This window comes from Zingiber officinale, chromosome 2A, assembly GCF_018446385.1.
Source record: "Zingiber officinale cultivar Zhangliang chromosome 2A, Zo_v1.1, whole genome shotgun sequence".
Lineage (NCBI taxonomy): Eukaryota > Viridiplantae > Streptophyta > Magnoliopsida > Zingiberales > Zingiberaceae > Zingiber > Zingiber officinale.
Genome location: NC_055988.1, coordinates 23,141,362 through 23,161,452, shown reverse-complemented (window position 1 = coordinate 23,161,452; position 20,091 = coordinate 23,141,362). Strand labels below are relative to the sequence as shown.

The 20,091-nt window shown below is 40.0% G+C and overlaps 1 protein-coding gene across 1 annotated transcript; it reads left to right on the top strand.

The window, feature by feature from the left end:
* The first annotated feature begins 7,770 nt into the window (after window positions 1–7,770).
* On the top strand, window positions 7,771–10,119 carry LOC122044458 (senescence-associated protein OSA15, chloroplastic-like). Its single transcript, XM_042604931.1, has 7 exons — window positions 7,771–8,023; window positions 8,134–8,210; window positions 8,298–8,360; window positions 9,150–9,218; window positions 9,449–9,495; window positions 9,626–9,749; window positions 9,826–10,119. The coding sequence occupies exons 1-7, from the start codon at window positions 7,930–7,932 to the stop codon at window positions 9,871–9,873; spliced, it is 522 nt and encodes a 173-aa protein (XP_042460865.1). The 5' UTR covers window positions 7,771–7,929; the 3' UTR covers window positions 9,874–10,119.
* The last annotated feature ends 9,972 nt before the right edge of the window (window positions 10,120–20,091 follow it).

Below are 20,091 nucleotides of genomic sequence, written 5' to 3'. Positions count from 1 at the left end.
TGGTATCAGAGCATATAGTTAGTTATAAATGCATGACAAATCTCTTGTTTAAAATTGCTACCCCTTCCTTTTGCTCTTGTTTGCTGCCGCTCCGATCGATTTTGTTGCCGGTTGCCAACACATAGAAAGATAGCATCCATGTCGCAAACTTCCCCAATTGCTGACGTCGTAGGCCTTGAGGGACACCCACGGAGTTGTCTCCGATTTGGCCAGTGGCTGTGCTCATGGCCGCCACTCGCAGAGGCTTTGCGTCATTAGCGTCGAAGGGCTATCGCCAAAGACTTCCCCTGGTTTTTGGGCACTAACATTTTTTTTTACTTGTTTTAGTGTGTGAGAGATCAAAGGAAAACGTTTTCTCATAGTAAAAAGTCCTATTCCAATCAATAACCAAGTCACCATTACCAGCATGCCCTCTTTTCAATTTTCAGACATGATCAATCATACTGTCAAATATTTTGAGGAGCAAGTCTCAATTCATGCATCTTACTCTTGAGGTTTTGGTGGTTCTCATTTGATATGCTGGGTTCATCCTATTGAACTCCTTTTGTTTCTTTTATATCTACTTGAAATGGCCTGGAGGGAAGAGATGTGGAAAGTCAATCTTACTTAGGCCATCGTGCTTCCTTCTCCCATTGCAAAATATATTAAAGAACTTTGTTGCCAACTTTCCCAACTCTGTTGCTTCCTAGTATGAAAGCACCTTAACATGTTTGTTAATCTAACCCGCAAGCTAATCACCCCTCGAGTTACTCTCCTATAGTTAGGGCCCTCCGTAGACCGTAGGGTTAGGGTTTCCCCATGGCCTTTCATTTGGCTTGTTCATTCTGTGTGACCGAACAATTTACTTATCAGTTTGACTGAGCGAGCATATTTATCCAAAGCATTGGTCTGGAGTTGGTTCAAGATCATAGAGATGGTAACAACATTGTCCTCTCGGTACATATCCCAAGCGTGCGCTATCATTCTGCCCTCGTTGCATATCCCAAGCGTGCCGGATAGGGCAGTAAATGAACCAATGGTTCAAAAATAAGTTTGGTGTTCAATTTAATATGGAATTGTTTATGTGCGTTCAATACAACACAATTTTAATTAATTGGGCATGTTTCAATAACTTATGAATAAATTTGAACAAGTATATTAGTGAATAATAATCAGCAATAACTTTTTATAAACATGTTAAATAAATTAAATAAAATAAGTTTAAATTATTAAATTTAATAACTAATTGAATAAGTTTTAAGCAATAAATAAGGTTGTTCTTGTGTAATAGTACCACGGTAGGGCACTTTTTTAGTTTCTCAAATATTTAAGGATCGTGTTTAAATCTTGGTGAATTAACGGATGAATTTTCTCTAATGGACGGTTGATCTAAGAACACTGGACTGACAGACCGGTTAAAAATTTTCATGGCTGGAGGATTTGCAAGTTGAATACTTGATACCAATTAAATTGAGAACTTGATAACATTTAAAATTTAAAATGAATAACCTAATCAAATTTAAATTTTTAATTAAATTATTTCAAAATTTCATCTAAGAAAACATCAATTTATTCAATTATAATTTTAAAATTTCTTATTTATTAACTAAAAATTAATAATTAAATCAGTAAAAAAAATTGATTATTTATTATGTGTTTTGTATTTATTTTAAAATATATAAAATTTTATGATTTAATTTCATGGAATGTAATAAATAATTTAAAAATAAACTTAATTTAGGTGATGTTTGGTTCTCTCCTAGGAATCGGAATGGGAATAGGTTTCATAGTATTGTGGAATGGGAATGAGTGTGAGCTTGGGTATCATTCCTAAAACTAATGTTTGGTTAGTTGAATATTTTCAATCGGAATGAACTTAAATTTTATTTTTTTACCCTTAAAGGAAAATAAGAGAAAAAATTAGATGGAAAGTAAAATTGAATGTGAGAGACACATATGATGAGAGAGAAAGTGTGATGGGAAAAAATTAAGAGAGGGAAAGTATGATGAGAGAAAATGAGGAGAGAGAGCTTGATAGGAGAGATTGAGAAGAGAAAAAGTATGATGAGAGAGAAAGTGTGTTGAGAGAGAAAGAGTAATTGAGAAAAATAAAGAGAGAGAAAGTGTGATGAGAGAAAGTATGATGAGAAAATGTGATGAGAGAGAATGTGTGATGGGAAAAAATGAAGAAAGGGAAAGTGTGATGAGAGAAAATGAGGAGAGAGTGTGTGATGGAAAAGAATGAAGAGAGAGAAAGTGGGATGAGAGAAAATATAGAGAGAGAGTATGGTAAGAGAGATTGAGGAGAGAGAAAGTATGATGAAAAAATAAAGAGAGATAAAATAATGAGAGAGTATAAAATATCGAAAATAGGCGAATATTAATAAGGGAATTTTTCGAAATTTCTGGAAATATTTCGGAAATTTTTCGGAGATCGTATGGACGAGTTAACGGGGATAAAAACGGGGCCCAGAAAAGCCTGTTTATGTTACCCTGTTTTAATGAGGAAAAGTTTTAATTTCTTTTCCTTTTTCCTTTTTCTTTTTCTGTGTTTTTTTCTTTTCTCTCGTATTCCTATCTCACCGAACCCGTGTGCTCGAGCCTCGCCGCGCGCCCAACTCCTCCGAGCCCTAACGGCCGGAGCTCTAACCGTCGGCTGCGGCGGTTTTTCCTCTCTCCCTCGTGCCTAATCCGTGACCAAGGGGAGAAGTCGACGCCACTCCATTTTCTCTTCATCCCAGAGCCGAGCCCTAGTCGCGGCGGTTTTTCCTCTCTCCCTCGTGCTTAATCCATGACCAAGGGGAGAAGTCGACGCCACTCCATTTTCTCTTCATCCCGGAGCCGAGCCCTAGTCGCGTCGTCGCCACTACGACCCGACGCCGTGCCCTAGCGCTGACGCCATCTATCTTGCGGACCCGTGTACTAGATCGCCGGTAGCGTGCGTCAAGGATAGAGGTAGGGTTCTTAAGCCTTTCCTCTCTTCTGATTTCATCGCCGGTGTCTTCTTCCTTTTTTCCACGCAACGACAGAGCCCGGCCTTAGCTCCGAGCCTTGATTTCTCCTCAGAGCAGTGGCGATCCAGCAAGGTGAAGGGTTTATTTCTTGTCTGATTCCCCTCTGTCTTTCAGCAGGAAAGCACTATTACTGGTTGTCGGGAAATCGTGGAGGTGGAGGATTTGCTTGATTCCGGCCAACCCATCCCTGTCAGCAGATTGGCACGCCTTAAGTGGTTAGGTTTTGATGGTTGATCACGGAGAAAGTGCCAAGTAAGATGGATTCCAGTAGGTGATGGCCTGTTCGGTGGATCTAAAATTTGGGGGTTTTCAGTTGATCCATATCTAGGCTGTGAGGTTTGCTTGTTTTGGTTTGGCAGCAATCCATCCATCAGTGTTACTTGTTTCAACATCAGCAGTAGCTGAGGATTGAGGTATGGTGTAGTGATTTGATTATATGAACCTGTGTAGATTTAAATTAGGGTAATGAAATGATTAATGTATAATTAGTTGTTTATATGTATGATGTGATTAGGGTTTTACCCTAAATTAGTTGTAAGGATTTTATTTAGCTATTTATTGAATTTTAGCTAAATAAAAATGTATATGTTTTGGTGACACAGGACTTTGACGCGAGACGAGTATCTCAAAGTCAGATTTGAACCATTTTATCGGAGGCGGGTACTTTTGACTTATGTCATTTGATATACATAGTAGTGATTATAACAAGTTGCATTAATTATGTTTCTTATTTGTTCCGGTTAATCACTACCCGATACTTGTTACATGATTGATTGATTGCTTGTTTTGCATCTCATGTATTCCTTACCTATTGATACATGCTTATAGGGGTAGTGATATACCATGCTTCACCATGTTCAGGACCTAGGTTTTATACCTTCTGTGTACCTTTGATTTGATTTGACTCGTTGACCTATGATGCACTTTTATATATATATAGATTAGGTCAGGATATTTTGTGGTTAGTGCAATGCACCATTTGCATGATTGCATGCTGTGCGATAGTTCGCTCCATTATTGTTGAGCACATCGCCAGTTACATGGATCTGCACACACCACCACTCATGGGTTAGTGGTCGATTCAGGCAGAGTGTGTTGCAGCAGGGACTCTATTAGGCACCGTTGGTCCGCTCATGGGTAGCGTGATGCAATGTGTTAGCCGACAGGGATTCCTCCCGGTCATCGTGTACCGGGAGTTGAGAGCATTGCGCTCCCCCATTTATGATTTGGGGTAGGAGGATAGGTGTACTCCGATAGCATCCCGTCCACTCGGTCACTCATCAGGAGTAGTGACGACAGAGTGCTCGGTTGTCACAACCCTACCCACTCGGCCTCACTATGGTGTGAGATGATCGACTAGCGTCAGGGGTGACTAGGACGCATCATTGGCATCATATGCATGATGCATTTATTGCTTGTGTTTGTGTTTGCTGCATTTATATGCTGCATATTGTTTGGATACCTATGTTTGACATGCATACAGGATTTCCATATCACTCGGACTGTTGTCCTTATACCCAGGTCCTGGTTAGTACAGTTTCTCTCCTGTTTACTTCAGATGCATTTTTATCCTTTTTATATCAGGACACTGTACGCATGATTAGTGCTAGGTGTTATTTCCTTACTTTGTACATCAGTTGTACCTGCTGAGTGTTAGACTCACCCCGCCTCCATTGCTGTTATTTTCCAGGTTGATGCTGTCAGGAGAGAGTTCCAGTTGCTAGTCCCCTGCAGACCACGAGGACTTAATGATCTTTTGGTTTTTTTCTTTATTTGAACTTGTTATGTTTTGGATTGTTTTACTTATGGATCTTGTATGGATTCTTATCGTTGATGGACTTTGTTGTGGTTTGGATATGTTTTACTCCATGACTTCCTGGACGGCAGAAGAGGTGAGTTTGTCGGATTTGAGCTTTACGAGTGTAGTGGAGTAGGGTTGATTTCGGGTCAGAGTATTATTCTTCCGTTTACTTGTTATATAAACTGCGTGGAATGTCTGTGTATTGTATTTTATTTCTGTTATTATTCTAGCCGTATGTGGCTGAGGTATCTGGATATGTAGAAAGTTTCAGATTGTCCGCCGTATAGGGGAGATGCTGCCGAAATTTCTTCGGACAGGGACTCCTCCAGGGCGTGACAATTTATTTGGTATTAGAGCCAGGTTTGCGAGTCAAATTGGACATTTTCGGATTTTCGTTATGGTTATGTTTCGGATTTCCATTTCGGATTTATATGGATTTCCGGCGATTTTCTCATTCGGAATTTTGAGGTCAAATTGGGGACTGGACAACGATGGAACATCTCCAGACAGCAAATAGGTATGATGTTTATTTTATGATTGTTATATTGGTAATAATATCTGTAATATAACTTAACAGATATGAGGAGATCTACGCGTATTGCAGCGAGACGTGGTGCTGGACGACCACGTTCGAGGACCACGGGATCTCTGGATATGTCAGAGATGCCTACTGTTGATGAGCCTGTCAGTCAGGGACAGACTCAGCATATTACGGGTGCGTCGGGATCTCAGACCTCGACGACTCCTATAGAGGTACCTACCTCGGTTATGCCGAGTGTACCTATCCCTACTGTAGTTCCGGTACCATCAGGGGTACCATTGGCGTTTCCGATGTCTGCTACAGCGCAGCCTATGAAGTATTCGGCGCCACCGCCACCTGGACCTACAGTGTACCCGACAGCAGTGGCATCTGTGCCCCTGGTGCCTACAGTAGCAGCAGTTGCTCCACATCCGATACCATTACCTACCGTACCTCCAGCTGCGGCCACCTATGTTCACCCTACAGTACCACCGACGGCTTATGCTCCAGTTTATGCAGCAGCAACAGGAGTACCTCCTCCGGTTTATTCCGCAGTACCACTTGTAGCACCAGTTCCAATGGTTCCGCCAGTTCCTGCAGCCGTCCCGATACAGCTCACTGATATTGCTGCAGCATGAGCTAGGATTTCAGTATTAGGAGAGTCGATGAAGACTCGATTCACACTCTTCCGAGGAGACCTTGATCCGAGTATGGCCCTGTCATGGATAGAGACTATGGAGCAGACCTTCTTCTATATGGCTTGCTCAGAGTGGGAGAAAGCAGAGCTGGCTGCTTTCCATTTACGGGATGAGGCTAACGCCTGGTGGATTACACAACGTTCTATCATCGGCGAGCGGAACGTCACTTGGACCAGGTTCAGAGTGTCTTTTCACTATCATAGATGGCTTATGCACCGTTATTCATAGCGTTAAAAAAATATTCTCATTGACAATGATTCATTGCACCATTGTCCCAACTGTTATTAAGATTTTCTTTTGCAATAAATTGTTGTATCAAAGATAACAATTTTATCAAGGATTGTTATCTTTTGCTGAATCTCCACTACAACAAAAATGTTAAAAGACAACACCCCTACGACAACAGTTTTAAGAGAAAGCATTGCGTATGCACTCAAAGACAACGGTTTTTGCCAAAACCGTTGTCTTTGAACTCCCCATTAAATATAAAAGACAACGGTTTTGTTAAAACTGTTGTCATTGAGCAACTTCTTTTTTAAAACAACAACACTTTTTACAACGGTTTATAAAACCGTTGTCTTTAAGCGCGTTTTTAGGGGCTACGACAACAGTTTTGATAAAATCGTTGTCTTTGACTTTATTCGTTTCCCCCTGCAGTTTTGCTTTCCCTCTCTCCGAAAATCTTTTTAGCGCCGTGTTTCCCGTTCGCATTCTCGAACCCTAAGAAATTTTTCATTCCCTCTCCCTTTCCCATCCCCCCACTTCGCTCTCTCTATGTTCCATGGTGAGATGTGGACTGCAGTGTAAGAGTTGGAACCCTTGCTCACTGCCTGTCTAGCGATCTTAAGGTCTAAACTTGACACAAGGTGTGGTTTTACTCGCGCTTTGCTCCCATTTTTTGTCTTGTTTCTTGGGTTTCATCCTAGTTCTGCTGATGTCTGGTCTGGGAGGGCTGGATCTGCTTTCCTTGTGCTTCAGTGTTCACGATCCGGGCGTGCAACATTCTTTTTCGGCATGATTTGTGTTATTTTGGGGCTTGCGACTCGTCTACCATCAAAAGATGGTATTTTTATGTATTTGGGGTCGATTTATAATTTCCCTTTGTCTTTTTCCCCATATCTTTAGTTTCTCTTAGATTGATGAGATTTTTGGGGTTCCTTTAAAGAGAAAAGATACATTTATGTAATTCCAACTCATGATTGTTAGCATGTTGGTATGGAACTTTTGCCAAGAGCAGCTCCTTTTTCCTCAAGGAGAAGCCTGTGCTATGTGCAGATTATGATAATGTAGTATGTGCTTACATGTACTAATTTACATATTAACATGATTTTATACTCATACCATATAATTTGATAGAGATGCTCATATGGAACTTAACACTCTTGAGGTCATCAGCATGTGTGAAGGTTCAGCAACATATGCCTGAAAGCTTGCTGCAGAAGATTGGATAAATGTTGACGCTCTGTTTAATTAATTCTTAATAAGTTGCATAGTTGCATCAACTAGTTGCAAATATGGCTGGCAAGATTTCTTGCAAAATAACAGTTACTGGCCGAAGTGGATTTATAAGCTCATTCTCAAATGTATCACATTATACCGGATCAACATCTTTGAGAAAGACCATTGGCTTTAAGAAACTATGAAATAATTCATTGTTGTTATTCTGAGTGAAATGTGATCGATATGGTATACTCTAGATTCTCTTTTTTTTTCTTTCATGTTTTTTTTTTACAATTAAACTTCTTTTGTAGCCTCCAGTTTAATTAATTAGCTTACTCATAACTAAATTGCTAATTCAAATGGTCATAGATGTATGGTCAGACTACATTTCTGTGCAACCTTTTGACTATGTCGCCATTTGTTTTGATATCATCTTTTCGCTTGTTTATTATTGTTTTGCTTTGGTGATATTTTTCCATGGAATTTTTATGCACTAGTGGCATAACAAGACTAAATGATCGGGCACGCCAAGATGCTGCTGTTCTTCGACTTGGATTTCTTAAGCTTGATGGTATAACATCTTCTTTAGTCTATACTTTATCTGAATACAACAGAGTTTTCACTTGTTCTTTAGAGTTCCTTCAATATTTTTGAAATGCTAACATTTATGTAATGTGGAAGCTCGTGCAAGGGAGGACACAAGGAAGATTGACCTTGGTGTTAAGGAAAAGGCTGCTCGGTTGAAGCATTTAGCCACTGTATGTTTTCTAGCTTAGCTTTTCCAATTTTAGCCAAAAATCTCTTTTTTATCTGCATGGCTTGATTTATTCATGCATATCTTGAAGGACAGGGCTCAATCTGATCTGAAGAGAGTAGCAGATCAGCATTGGAGTGATGGGGCCTTAGAGGTTTCTCTTTTTCTGTAGTATTTAACAGCAATTATTCAGTTTCTTTAGTCGTGATTTTCTACTTTTTCCTTCATTATTTATTTGGAAAAACCATCATCAAATTTTATTTTGAGTTGTAAAGAAGATCCTCTATATTCAATATTCTGGAATGAAGATTATTGTATTATTTCTCAATCTAAAAGGAAATTCCATTCAGAATGAAACTATAGTGGCTTCATAAGAATGAAGCAATCATCTGGCAAGTGTTTTGAACCAAACTTGATAGGGTAGATGTATTTCACAGCCATTTGAAATCTTTTTTAAATGTGAGGAATGGAAGGGTATTAAATCAGAGTGGAAGAGGGAGGGAAAACACAACATGTAGGCAAAAAAAAAACTGATGACCAGCCTTTATAATTTTAAATTTTTTTTGGAGGAATGGTTACTGAATAAAACTTTAACAAGCTACCAAAGTGTTTGTTGAAATGTGCTACATACTCCATTGTAGATTGTGTCCAAGGAATATATGAAATAATTTAGTTTTGGTTGCTAAGCTAATATTCTGCTTGTTTTCTCATAATATTGCAAGTTAATTATTGTCCATAATATTATGTGTATATTGGATATCAAGTGTGGATTATAGTTTCTTTTATGAGTTAATGGAAGAAATTACGTGACTGTGTGACTATGGAGTTTGTGGAAGTTGTTATTGATGACCATAACAACCCTGTTAAAGTGTCTTTTGATATATTTATTTTACATCTAATTATAACTGTATAATTTTCTTCAAAACATTTTGAGTTTGACCAGGCCGACTTACGACGAGCTGACTTCATATTTAGACGACGTGCCATGGAAGATGCATACATGGCATTGAAGGTAGAAGATGTACTGCTTTTTTTTCCAACATCGTTGTGGTGTAAGTTTAATCATGTATATTACTTGCATAAGTGTCATATGATTAACTAGTTTAAAAAATGCGGAGTCTAGTTTATATCCCATAAATTTTTTGAAATGATTATAATGTTCATTGTCCTTTGTTCTGTTGTTTTACTATAATTCAGTACACAAGATGCAAGTAATGTGAATAATTTGTCTCTCTTGTGCAGTTTATAAGAAACATTCATGACATGATGGCAAACAAATTTTACCAATTGTAAGTCTTTCACCTCAATATCAAACTTTCTTACATGTAGTGACTCCTGTTAAAATTGTTTCTTGCACACTTTTGTGTTTATATGGCATTCATGATCAATCATTCATTTTGTTGAAACAATTCCTTGTAGTCCTTCAAATGAAAGGTCTTTCTCTCTCAAAGATAAAATGGGATTCATTACACTCAAAAAGAATGGGAAAGCTCTTGATCTATTTGCAGATGAGGTCACAACAGACCGTATGCAAGCCATTCAGGTGCTTTAATGTGCATACTTTTTTGTTCTATTTTTGTTTATGAATGCTTCATTTCACATGTTATTGTTTGTTTTAGGAAGCTTATTGGACTATGGCATCTGCCTTACTGCCATCTAGTCCATGATTCTAGCACAAGTCTTATGGCTCTGAGAACTATCATCTAACAGTTTTCACTAGGATGTAACTATCTTACAACGATGAGTCTCGAAGCTTCAATGCAGCTATTTGGTGATGCTAAGGCCAAATATCTAAATCCTTATCTATTTCATCCCGGTTTCTCATAAGTGTTCTTGGTGACATCGTACTACTAGTTTTAGTGATGTATAGACACTTCTCCTCAAATGACTAATCCAATTCGAGACTTCTGCTCCATTTGAACTTGTTTAAACCAAGGAACCATGCTATTTTCCTTGATGCTATGCTGAACTGCCTTGCTCTTGGATTCACTTTTCGGTTATTCCACAGGAATTGAGTGTTGTCCTGGAATTGCTTTATATTTTATGTAGATTTTATGTAGAATTTTCTCTTCCGTTTTGTAGACATTGAGTGTTGTCCTGGAATTCTGGAAATCCTTCTCTCATGTCCAGATATTAGAGCTATGCGAAATGTTTATTCTATAGTTATAGTTCAAGCAGTACTTACTACAATTATCTTTTTTCTTATATTTTATATTTTTCTTTGATAAGTTTTGTTTAATTTTTCTCTTGCAGGATGTAACTCGGGCAATTCGTGAGGCTTGAGATTTTGGATGCAAGGAGTGAGCTTTGTTAGGTTATAAATTGCCTTGCTAATGTGTAAAAGTCATATGAAGAACAGTAATGGAAAACATGTGATTTATGGTTTGATACTACTAAATTTGATGAATACAACTCATTTTGTATGTTTTGTATTGGTGGTTTGCTTATATTAAAAATATAATTGTTGTTTGGTATTATCACGTTACAACATGAACATTAAAGACAATGGTTAGAAACGTTGTAAAAAATATGTAAACCACAACGGTTTTTTTTTATTTTTGTGAAAAGTGATAAAAGACAACGGTTTTATCAGTTGTAAAAGCATATTAAAATTATATTACAACAGTTTATAACTATTGTAAAATACAAAACGAGTAAATATTATCTACCACAATAGTTTATATCTGTTGTAAAAAGGGTCTACCACAACGGTTTATATTTGTTGTTGAAATTATCTACCACAACGGTTTTAAAACGTTGTCATATCCTTCATAAATAAATTTTGAGCATATAAACAACAACGGATAAAAACCGTTGTCAAATGTCTACAAAGACAACGGATTCAAAACCGTTGTCGTAGGACAATACATTCTACAACACCCTCAGTTACAACGGATTTTTGACCCTACGACAACGGATAATATCCGTTGTCGTTTGCAGTTTTTGTTGTAGTGATCGAGCTTTGATGATAGAGTTAGCTCAGCAGAGAGCATTTGTCACGCCCCAGAGGAGTCCCTGTCCGAGAAAATTTTGGCAGCATCTCCCCTGTACGGTGGACAATCTGAAACTTTTCTACATCTCACAAATACCTCAGCCACAGGCGGCTGGAATAATAACAACAAAATAAAACATCACCACGCAGTTATATAATAGTAAACAAAACGTTAATACTCTGACTCGAAATCCACCCTACTCCACTACACACGTAAAACTCAAAACCGACGAACTCACCTCTTCTGCCGTCCAAGCAGGCATGTAGTAGAATAAAAACCAAATCCAAATCCATCGATATAATAAAATCTATACCATGTCCATAAGTAAATAAATCCATAACATAACAAGTTCAAACAGTCTAGAACAGAAAAGGAAACCAAACGAAAACCAATCACATCCTCGAGGTCTGCAGGGACCAGCAACTGGAACTCTCTCCTGACAGCATCAACCTGAAAATATCAACAATGGAGGCGGGGTGAGTCCAACACTCAGCAGGTACAATTGATATGCAAAGTAAAGAAATAACACCTAGCACTAATCATGCGTACAGTCTCCTGATAAAAGAAAGATAAAAATATGCATCTGAAGTAAACAGGAGAGGAACTATACTAACTAGGACCTGAGTATAAGGACAAACAGTCCGAGTGGTATAGGAATCCTGTATGCATGTCAAACATAGGTATCCAAACAATATGCAGCATATAAATGCAGCAACCACAAACACAAGCAATAAATGCATCATGCAAATGATGCCAATGATGCGTCCTGGTCACCCCTGACGCCAGTCGATCATCTCACACACAATAGTGAGGCCGAGTGGGTAGGGCTGTGACAACTGTGCACTCTGTCGTCACTACTCCTGATGAGTGACCGAGTGGACGGGATGCTGTCGGAGTACACCTATCCTCCTACCCCAAATCATAGATGGGGGAGCGCAATGCTCTCAACTCCCGGTACACGATGACCGGGAGAATCCCTGCCGGATAACACGTTGTGTCACACTACCCATGAGAGGACCAATGGTGCCTAACAGAGTCCCTGCTGCAACACACTCTACCTGAATCGACCACTAACCCATGAGTGGTGGTGTGTGCAGATCCATGTAACTGGCGATGCGCTCAACAATAATGGAGCGGACTATCGCACAACATGCACTCATGCAAATGATGCATGGCAATAACCATATAAACATCCTGACCTAATCCATATATATAGAAAAGTGCCCCCTAGGTCAACGAATCATATTGAATCAAAGGTACACAGAAGGTATAAAAACCTAGGTCCTGAACATGGTGAAGCATGGTATATCACTACCTCTTATAAGCATGTATAAACAGGTAAAATATACATGAGATGCAAATCAATCAATCAATCAAGCACGTACCAAGATTTGGGTAGTGATTAACCGAAACAGATAAGAAACACAATTGATGCAATATGTTAATTTCATTACTAAGCATATCAAAGACAAAAAGTCAAAAGTACCCGCCTCCGATAAAATGGTCCAAATCTGACTCAGAGATACTCGTCTCGCGTCAAAGTCCTGTAATACCAAACATATACGATTATTTAGCTAAATTCCTATAAATAGCTAAATAAATTCTTTAACCCTAAATTAGGGCAAAAACCCTAATTCCAAAAACACATAAACCTAATCAACCGACACATGAATAATCATCTAACAAAAATCAAGTACACTACGATCTACAACTAAGCAAATGCTTAATCCAGATACCCAATAAACCTTACCTACTCTCACAGCCACTGTTATTAATCCACAATTAGGGATAGTGCCGCCAAAAGGAGTAGCCGCTGTTGGAGACCAGGACCCTACAATCAGAGACCACCCAACATAGTACTACTCACGGTAGAACACAAAACAAAGCACAAAAAGGAAAAACCAACTCTAAACCCTCACATTCAATCACTGCTAAGACACGACACAGAAAAAAAAATGGAACCACGGTGTCGGCTCGATCAAACTGACAGAGAGATCAGTGAGGGCATCAGCAACTGGGGGCGGCAGTGTGCAGCGGTGAAGAGGCTAGGGCAGAGGTGGCCGGCGGTGAATCTAGGGCATGGCTCAGTGGAGGAGGCCGGCACAGAGGAAATCGGCAAAGGCTCAACTAGGGCTTGCCTCTTCCGTGCAGAGGACGACTCCGAGAAAAGAAGATAAAGCCTGCCGTGGTGCTCGGGTCAAGAGTCAGCGGCGGTCGGAGGACTCTCGGTGGCTGGCGGAGGCGTCGGGTGGAGAAGGCCGGCGTCGCTAGCGTCGGGGCAGAGCTTGGTGCACTCGGGGAAGAAGGAAAACTCGGAGTGGGATAAGTAGAGAAGAGGGGAAGGAGGAGGAAACCGCCGAGTGGCCGGCGGTTAGGGCTCGGAGGAGTCGGGCTGAGAGGGAAATCGGCGTCGGGGGGAAAGACTCGGGCTCGCGGAAGAGGAAAAAGAAACGGGGGAATAAAAATAAGGAAAAAGAAAAAGAAAAAGAAAAGGAAAAGAAAATAAAACTTTTCCTCATTTAAATGGGGTAGCCTAAACAGGCTTTTCCGGGCCCCATTTTTTTTTTGTCCCCGTTAACTCGTCCGTACGAGCTCCGAAAAATACCCGAAAAATTTCCAAAAATTCCGGAAAAATCCCTTATTAATATTCCCTATTTTTCCGGTATTTTACATTCTCCCCCACTAATAAAAATTTGGTCCCCAAATTTTCGTTATCTACCATGAGCAAGTACTAACAACAGATAAAGAGTATCATTGTTGAACGGTAAATTAAATCATACCTCAAGTGAAAATGATGGGGATATCGAGCTCGGATAATATCCTCGAGCTCCCAAGTAACCTCCTCGTCTGAATGATGTTGTCATCCGACGTTTACCAGCCGAATAGTCTTGTTCCACAACTGACGCTCTTTTCGGTCTAGAATCCGTACCAGAATCTACTCATAACTGACGTCAGGCTGAATAGGAACTGAAACATCTGTCAACACATGTGTCGGGTCGGGTATGTATCCCCTCAGCATAGATACATGGAATACGTCATGAACTCCTGCTAGGAACGGTGGTGGTGTCAACCGGTAAGCTACCGCTCCAACCCTTTCCAAAATCTGGAAAGGTCCAATGTATCGCGGAGCTAGCTTACCTCTGAAATCAAATCTCTTCACTCCTTTCGTGAGTGAAATTCGCAGTAATACATGGTCGCCAACAGAGAACTCTAGTGGTCTGCGTCTCCGATCAGCATAACTCTTCTGGCGATCCTCCAACTCTAACATCATCCGTCTAATTATACGGACCAACTCTGCCTCATGCTAGGCTCTATGAGGTCCCAACAACTGGCCTTCCCAACCTCATCCAGAGGGTTGGGTGTCCGACAAGGCCTACCATACAACACTTCAACGGTGGCATTTGGATAGTCGAATGCAAATCGTTGTTGTAGGCGAACTCTACCAATGGCAAATGGTTCTCCCAACTGCTTCCAAAATCCAATACACATGACCTCAGCATGTCCTCTAGAGTCTGAATGGTCCGCTTTGACTATCCATCTGTCTGAGGATGAAAAGTTGTACTGAAACAGAGCTGCGTGCCCAAGGCCTGCTGCAGACTCTGTCAAAAACGAGACGTGAACTGGGGGTCTCTATCTGAAATAATAGTCAAAGGAACACCATGTAATCTGATGATCTCTCGACAATACAGATCTGTCAATCGATCCAGGGAATTAGTCTTCCGGATCGCTAAGAAGTGTGCAGATTTGGTTACTCGATCAACGATAACCCAAATCGCGTCATAGCCTCGTCGTGTCCTCGGCAATCCCACCACAAAGTCCATAGTAATATGTTCCCATTTCCACTCAGGAATAGGAATCTGCCGAAGTAAGCCGGCAAGTCTCTGGTGCTCGGCCTTCATTCGCTGACAGACAAGACATCTAGCTACAAAATCCGCGATGTCTTCTTTCATGTCGTCCTTCATGTCGTTCCACCAATAGAAACATCTCAAATCTTGGTACATACGGGTACCACCTGGGTGGACAGCAAATCATGAGCGATGAGCCTCCGGAAGTAACTCCTATATGATCGGATGAGGCTGAAGCACGCAAAATCTGCCTCGGTAGTGTATGACACTCTCCTCGTCTCATGTGAACTCGGTCTGCTACCCGAAAGCTATCTAGCTGTAAATAAACTGCAAATACTGATCAACAGCCTATGGCTCTCGTATCCCTGTCCTGATCAACGACTGAGCACCCATGGTACCAAAGTACCCTACTCTGTCTGTTCTTACCCCTCAAGGACCAAATCGGAGGAACATTAAATCAAGTCTGTGACCACAACTCGGTGGCAAACTAAAGTCCCTCCGGACTTCCTGCTAAGCGCATCGGCAACCACATTAGCTCTCCCCGGGTGATAGGTAATGGTACAATCATAATCCTTCAGGAACTCCATCCATCTCCTCCGTCGGAGATTAAGTTCCTTCCAAGTAAACAGATATTTGAGACTCTTATTGTCAGTGAGAATCTCAAATGTAATGTTATATAACTAATATCGCCAAATCTTCATGGCAAAAATAATGACGACTTGCTCCAGATCATGTACAGGGTAGTTCTTCTCATGTTCCTTCAATCGACGAGAAGCATAGAAGACTACCATATCGTGCTGCATCAGAACAGCGCTCAACCCTGAATAGATGCGTCGGTGTAGAGGACATATCCGTCCTCTCCAGAAGGTAACACCAAAATCGGAGCCGACACTAGTCTCCGCTTCAACTCCTAGAAGCTGGTCTTGTCATCCTTAATCCAAGTGAACTTCACGCCTTTCCAGGTCAAACGTGTCAGTGACATAGCTATTCGAGAGAAACCCTCAACGTATCTCCGGAAATATCGAGCCAAACAAAGGAAGTTGCGAGCCTCTTCTATAGACCCCGTCTACTCCCAACGGTAACAACCTCGTCCTCCTGTGGAACCACGGTATTCTCCTACTGGTGACCGTGTGTCTCAAACATCTCACAGAAGATAACCAAAATACACACTACTGAACTTCACATATAGACGTTTCCATCGAAACATCTCTAGAACTATGCAAAGATAGTGTACGTGATACACCTCAGATCAGGAATAAAACACCACATCATCAATAACGATAACGAATTCTGATCCAATATCCTAGGGATACCCAAATCATCTAGTCCATGAAAACATCTAAGGCTCCGCAAGCTCTAATGGTAAAACCAATACACATAATGTCCGTATCACAGACATTCCCAATCCATAAGATCCTCGACAATAAATCTGAAATATGATCACCAACGATATAAATCATCTAAGTATAGATCCTCCAGTGTGAGAGCAATGCTCCATCACAGAAAATACCACATATGTGGGAGTAACGCTCTACCACAAGAAATCCTCAATATCCAGAAGTAACATTCCACTACAAATAATCTATATCATGTATCTGCAATAGATATGGGAGCAATACTCCACTACAAGCAATCCGAAATATGTATATGTGGGAACTCCGCTCCACCACAAACGATCCATAAGTGTCCAAGGCACCTAACTATCCAACTAGAGGTTGCACGAGATCACTTAACCACATATCACTGTGGGCAGCCAAAGGTATAAACAACCTAGTAAACAAATCAAACTCATCCTCAAATCTATCAATATCATAGTGAATCACTCACTGATAAGAATATGGGTTGACAGGGTAATCCAACAAATGACATAATGCAGACACTCTACATCCTGCATTCAACATAAGTAGAATCATGCTGCTACCAACAATACACCTGACACACTTGCTCACACAACATATGTGTGATCGACATAATCCTCCCATTTGTACACACCAAACACACTCATAGCACAGGTATAAATCAGTGTGATACCTCCAACAATACCTACCGAACCCATGTGCATATATCAACATAGGTATAATCGACAATACACCTCAAACAACCTCACATGGCATATATACACCTATGCCAAGAGTATAATCAACGTAATACTTCCAACAAAACCTAATAGACACAAGTGCATCCACAAATCAAATATAATTAATAAAATACCTCGAATATTACACCGAACACATCTGCACATATCACAACTCAAATTCAATCAATAAAATACATCCAATAAAACACTCAAACATATGTGCACATTTCACAACATAGTTTTTAATTGACAAATACCTCCAATAAACAATCAGACATATATATCTAACCACTCGGGTATAATTTACTAGACACCCTCAAAAATCATATGTATAAATGTGTACGACCCAAAAGACAAAGTCAGAATTCAAGAACATCAAGACACTCTCATTTTTTTTTTAATCCTCAAAAATATCAGCCCACATAATATCAAATGAATAAGTCTCTACTCCCCATGAGAGCGAGTTAACATTCCAAACATCAAATCATTATTTATCAACATAGTCCAATATCAGAGGAAGTAAACATCAATTTTATCATCCTATTAACTAACCACAACTAACCAGATTTATTAAAATCTCATAGGCACTCTAAACCATAAACTCTCTAGCACCCGATTTATAATTTGATCACCAACTATAAACATCAAACCTGTGAATATCATACATGACACTCACTATGTCACCATCAACAACAACCCAAATAATAGATCATCAAAATAGTTATCCACTAATAGATCATCAAACAACCACATAACATTTACTCTCATAAATCATTTGAAATCAACATATCACAATATCTGATCTCACAATATCCTGCAACCTCAAATCATTCTCAACAATGATCAAACATGATAACTCTCCAATGACCAATTTTCATCGTATCGGATACCCTAATATTCATCGTATCGGATACCCTAATATCCAAAAGATACGAGTATAAAAACTCTACTGGCTAAGTCCACAGGAATATATAGGTATCATCCATTACCCAGCTAACAATAGCAGAGGCTGGTATGTGCCTCCAACTCCTACTAGTAGTAACAGAAACTAAAACTACTGGTGGTATGATATGAAAATCACCAGAGACTATAATCCTTGATCTCTATTAGGGTCGACCATGATCAGTGGCTAACCCATCACATGTAATATGGCTACAACAACCAGACAGGTAATTAAGATAAAGTGCTAATAGATGTCATAACTATCATAAAATAAACATCATACCTATTTTGCGGAGATGTTCCATCTGTCTGGTCCCCAACTTCGACCTCAAAATTCGAGCAGAAAATTGGAAATCCAAATAAATCAAAGCGAAATCCGAAATATAACCATATCGAAAATCCAAAATGCCGGTTTGACTCATGCTAACAAATATCCGAATACCAACAATGTCGATAAATCTCGAACACCAGCGGTATCATAATCCGCTCGATACCAATAAATTGGTATCGGATAAATCTCGAAAATCCAAAATACAAGATCGTAAACCTGCTCCGATACCACTAAATTGTCACGCCCTAGAGGAGTCCAAGCAGCATATCCCCTGACGGTGGACAATCTGAAACTTTTCTACATCTCACAAATACCTCAGCCACAGGCGGTTGGAATAATAACAACAAAATAAAACATCACCACGCAGTTATATAATAGTAAACAAAATATTAATACTCTGACTCGAAATCCACCCTACTCCACTACACACGTAAAACTCAAAACCGACGAACTCACCTCTTCTGCCGTCCAGGCAGGCATGTAGTAGAATAAAAACCAAATCCAAATCCATCGATATAATAAAATCTATACCATGTCCATAAGTAAATAAATCCATAACATAACAAGTTCAAACAGTCTAGAACAGAAAAGGAAACCAAACGAAAACCAATCACATCCTCGAGGTCTGCAGGGACCAGCAACTGGAACTCTCTCCTGACAGCATCAACCTGAAAATATCAACAATGGAGGCGGGGTGAGTCCAACACTCAGCAGGTACAATTGATATGCAAAGTAAAGAAATAACACCTAGCACTAATCATGCGTACAGTCTCCTGATAAAAGAAAGATAAAAATATGCATCTGAAGTAATCAAGAGAGGAACTGTACTAACCAGGACCTGAGTATAAGGACAAACAGTCCGAGTGGTATAGGAATCCTGTATGCATGTCAAACATAGGTATCCAAACAATATGCAGCATATAAATGCAGCAACCACAAACACAAGCAATAAATGCATCATGCATATGATGCCAATGATGCGTCCTGGTCACCCCTGACGTCAGTCGATCATCTCACACACAATAGTGAGGCCGAGTGGGTAGGGCTGTGACAACCGTGCACTCTATCGTCACTACTCCTGATGAGTGATCGAGTGGACGGGATGCTGTCGGAGTACACCTATCCTCCTATCACAAATCATAGATGGGGGAGCGCAATGCTCTCAACTCCCGGTACACGATGACCGGGAGGAATCCCTGCCGGATAACACGTTGTGTCACACTACCCATGAACGGACCAACGGTGCCTAACAGAGTCCCTGCTGCAACACACTCTGCCTGAATCGACCACTAACCCATGAGTGGTGGTGTGTGCAGATCCATGTAACTGGCGATGTGCTCAACAATAATGGAGCGGACTATCGCACAGCATGCAATCATGCAAATGATGCATGGAAATAACCATATAAACATCCTGACCTAATCCATATATATAGAAAAGTGCCCCCTAGGTCAACGAATCATATTGAATCAAAGGTACACAGAAGGTATAAAAACCTAGGTCCTGAACATGGTGAAGCATGGTATATCACTACCCCCTATAAGCATGTATAAACAGGTAAAATATACATGAGATGCAAATCAATCAATCAATCAAGCACGTACCAAGATTTGGGTAGTGATTAACCGAAACAGATAAGAAACACAATTGATGCAATATGTTAATTTCATTACTAAGCATATTAAAGACAAAAAGTC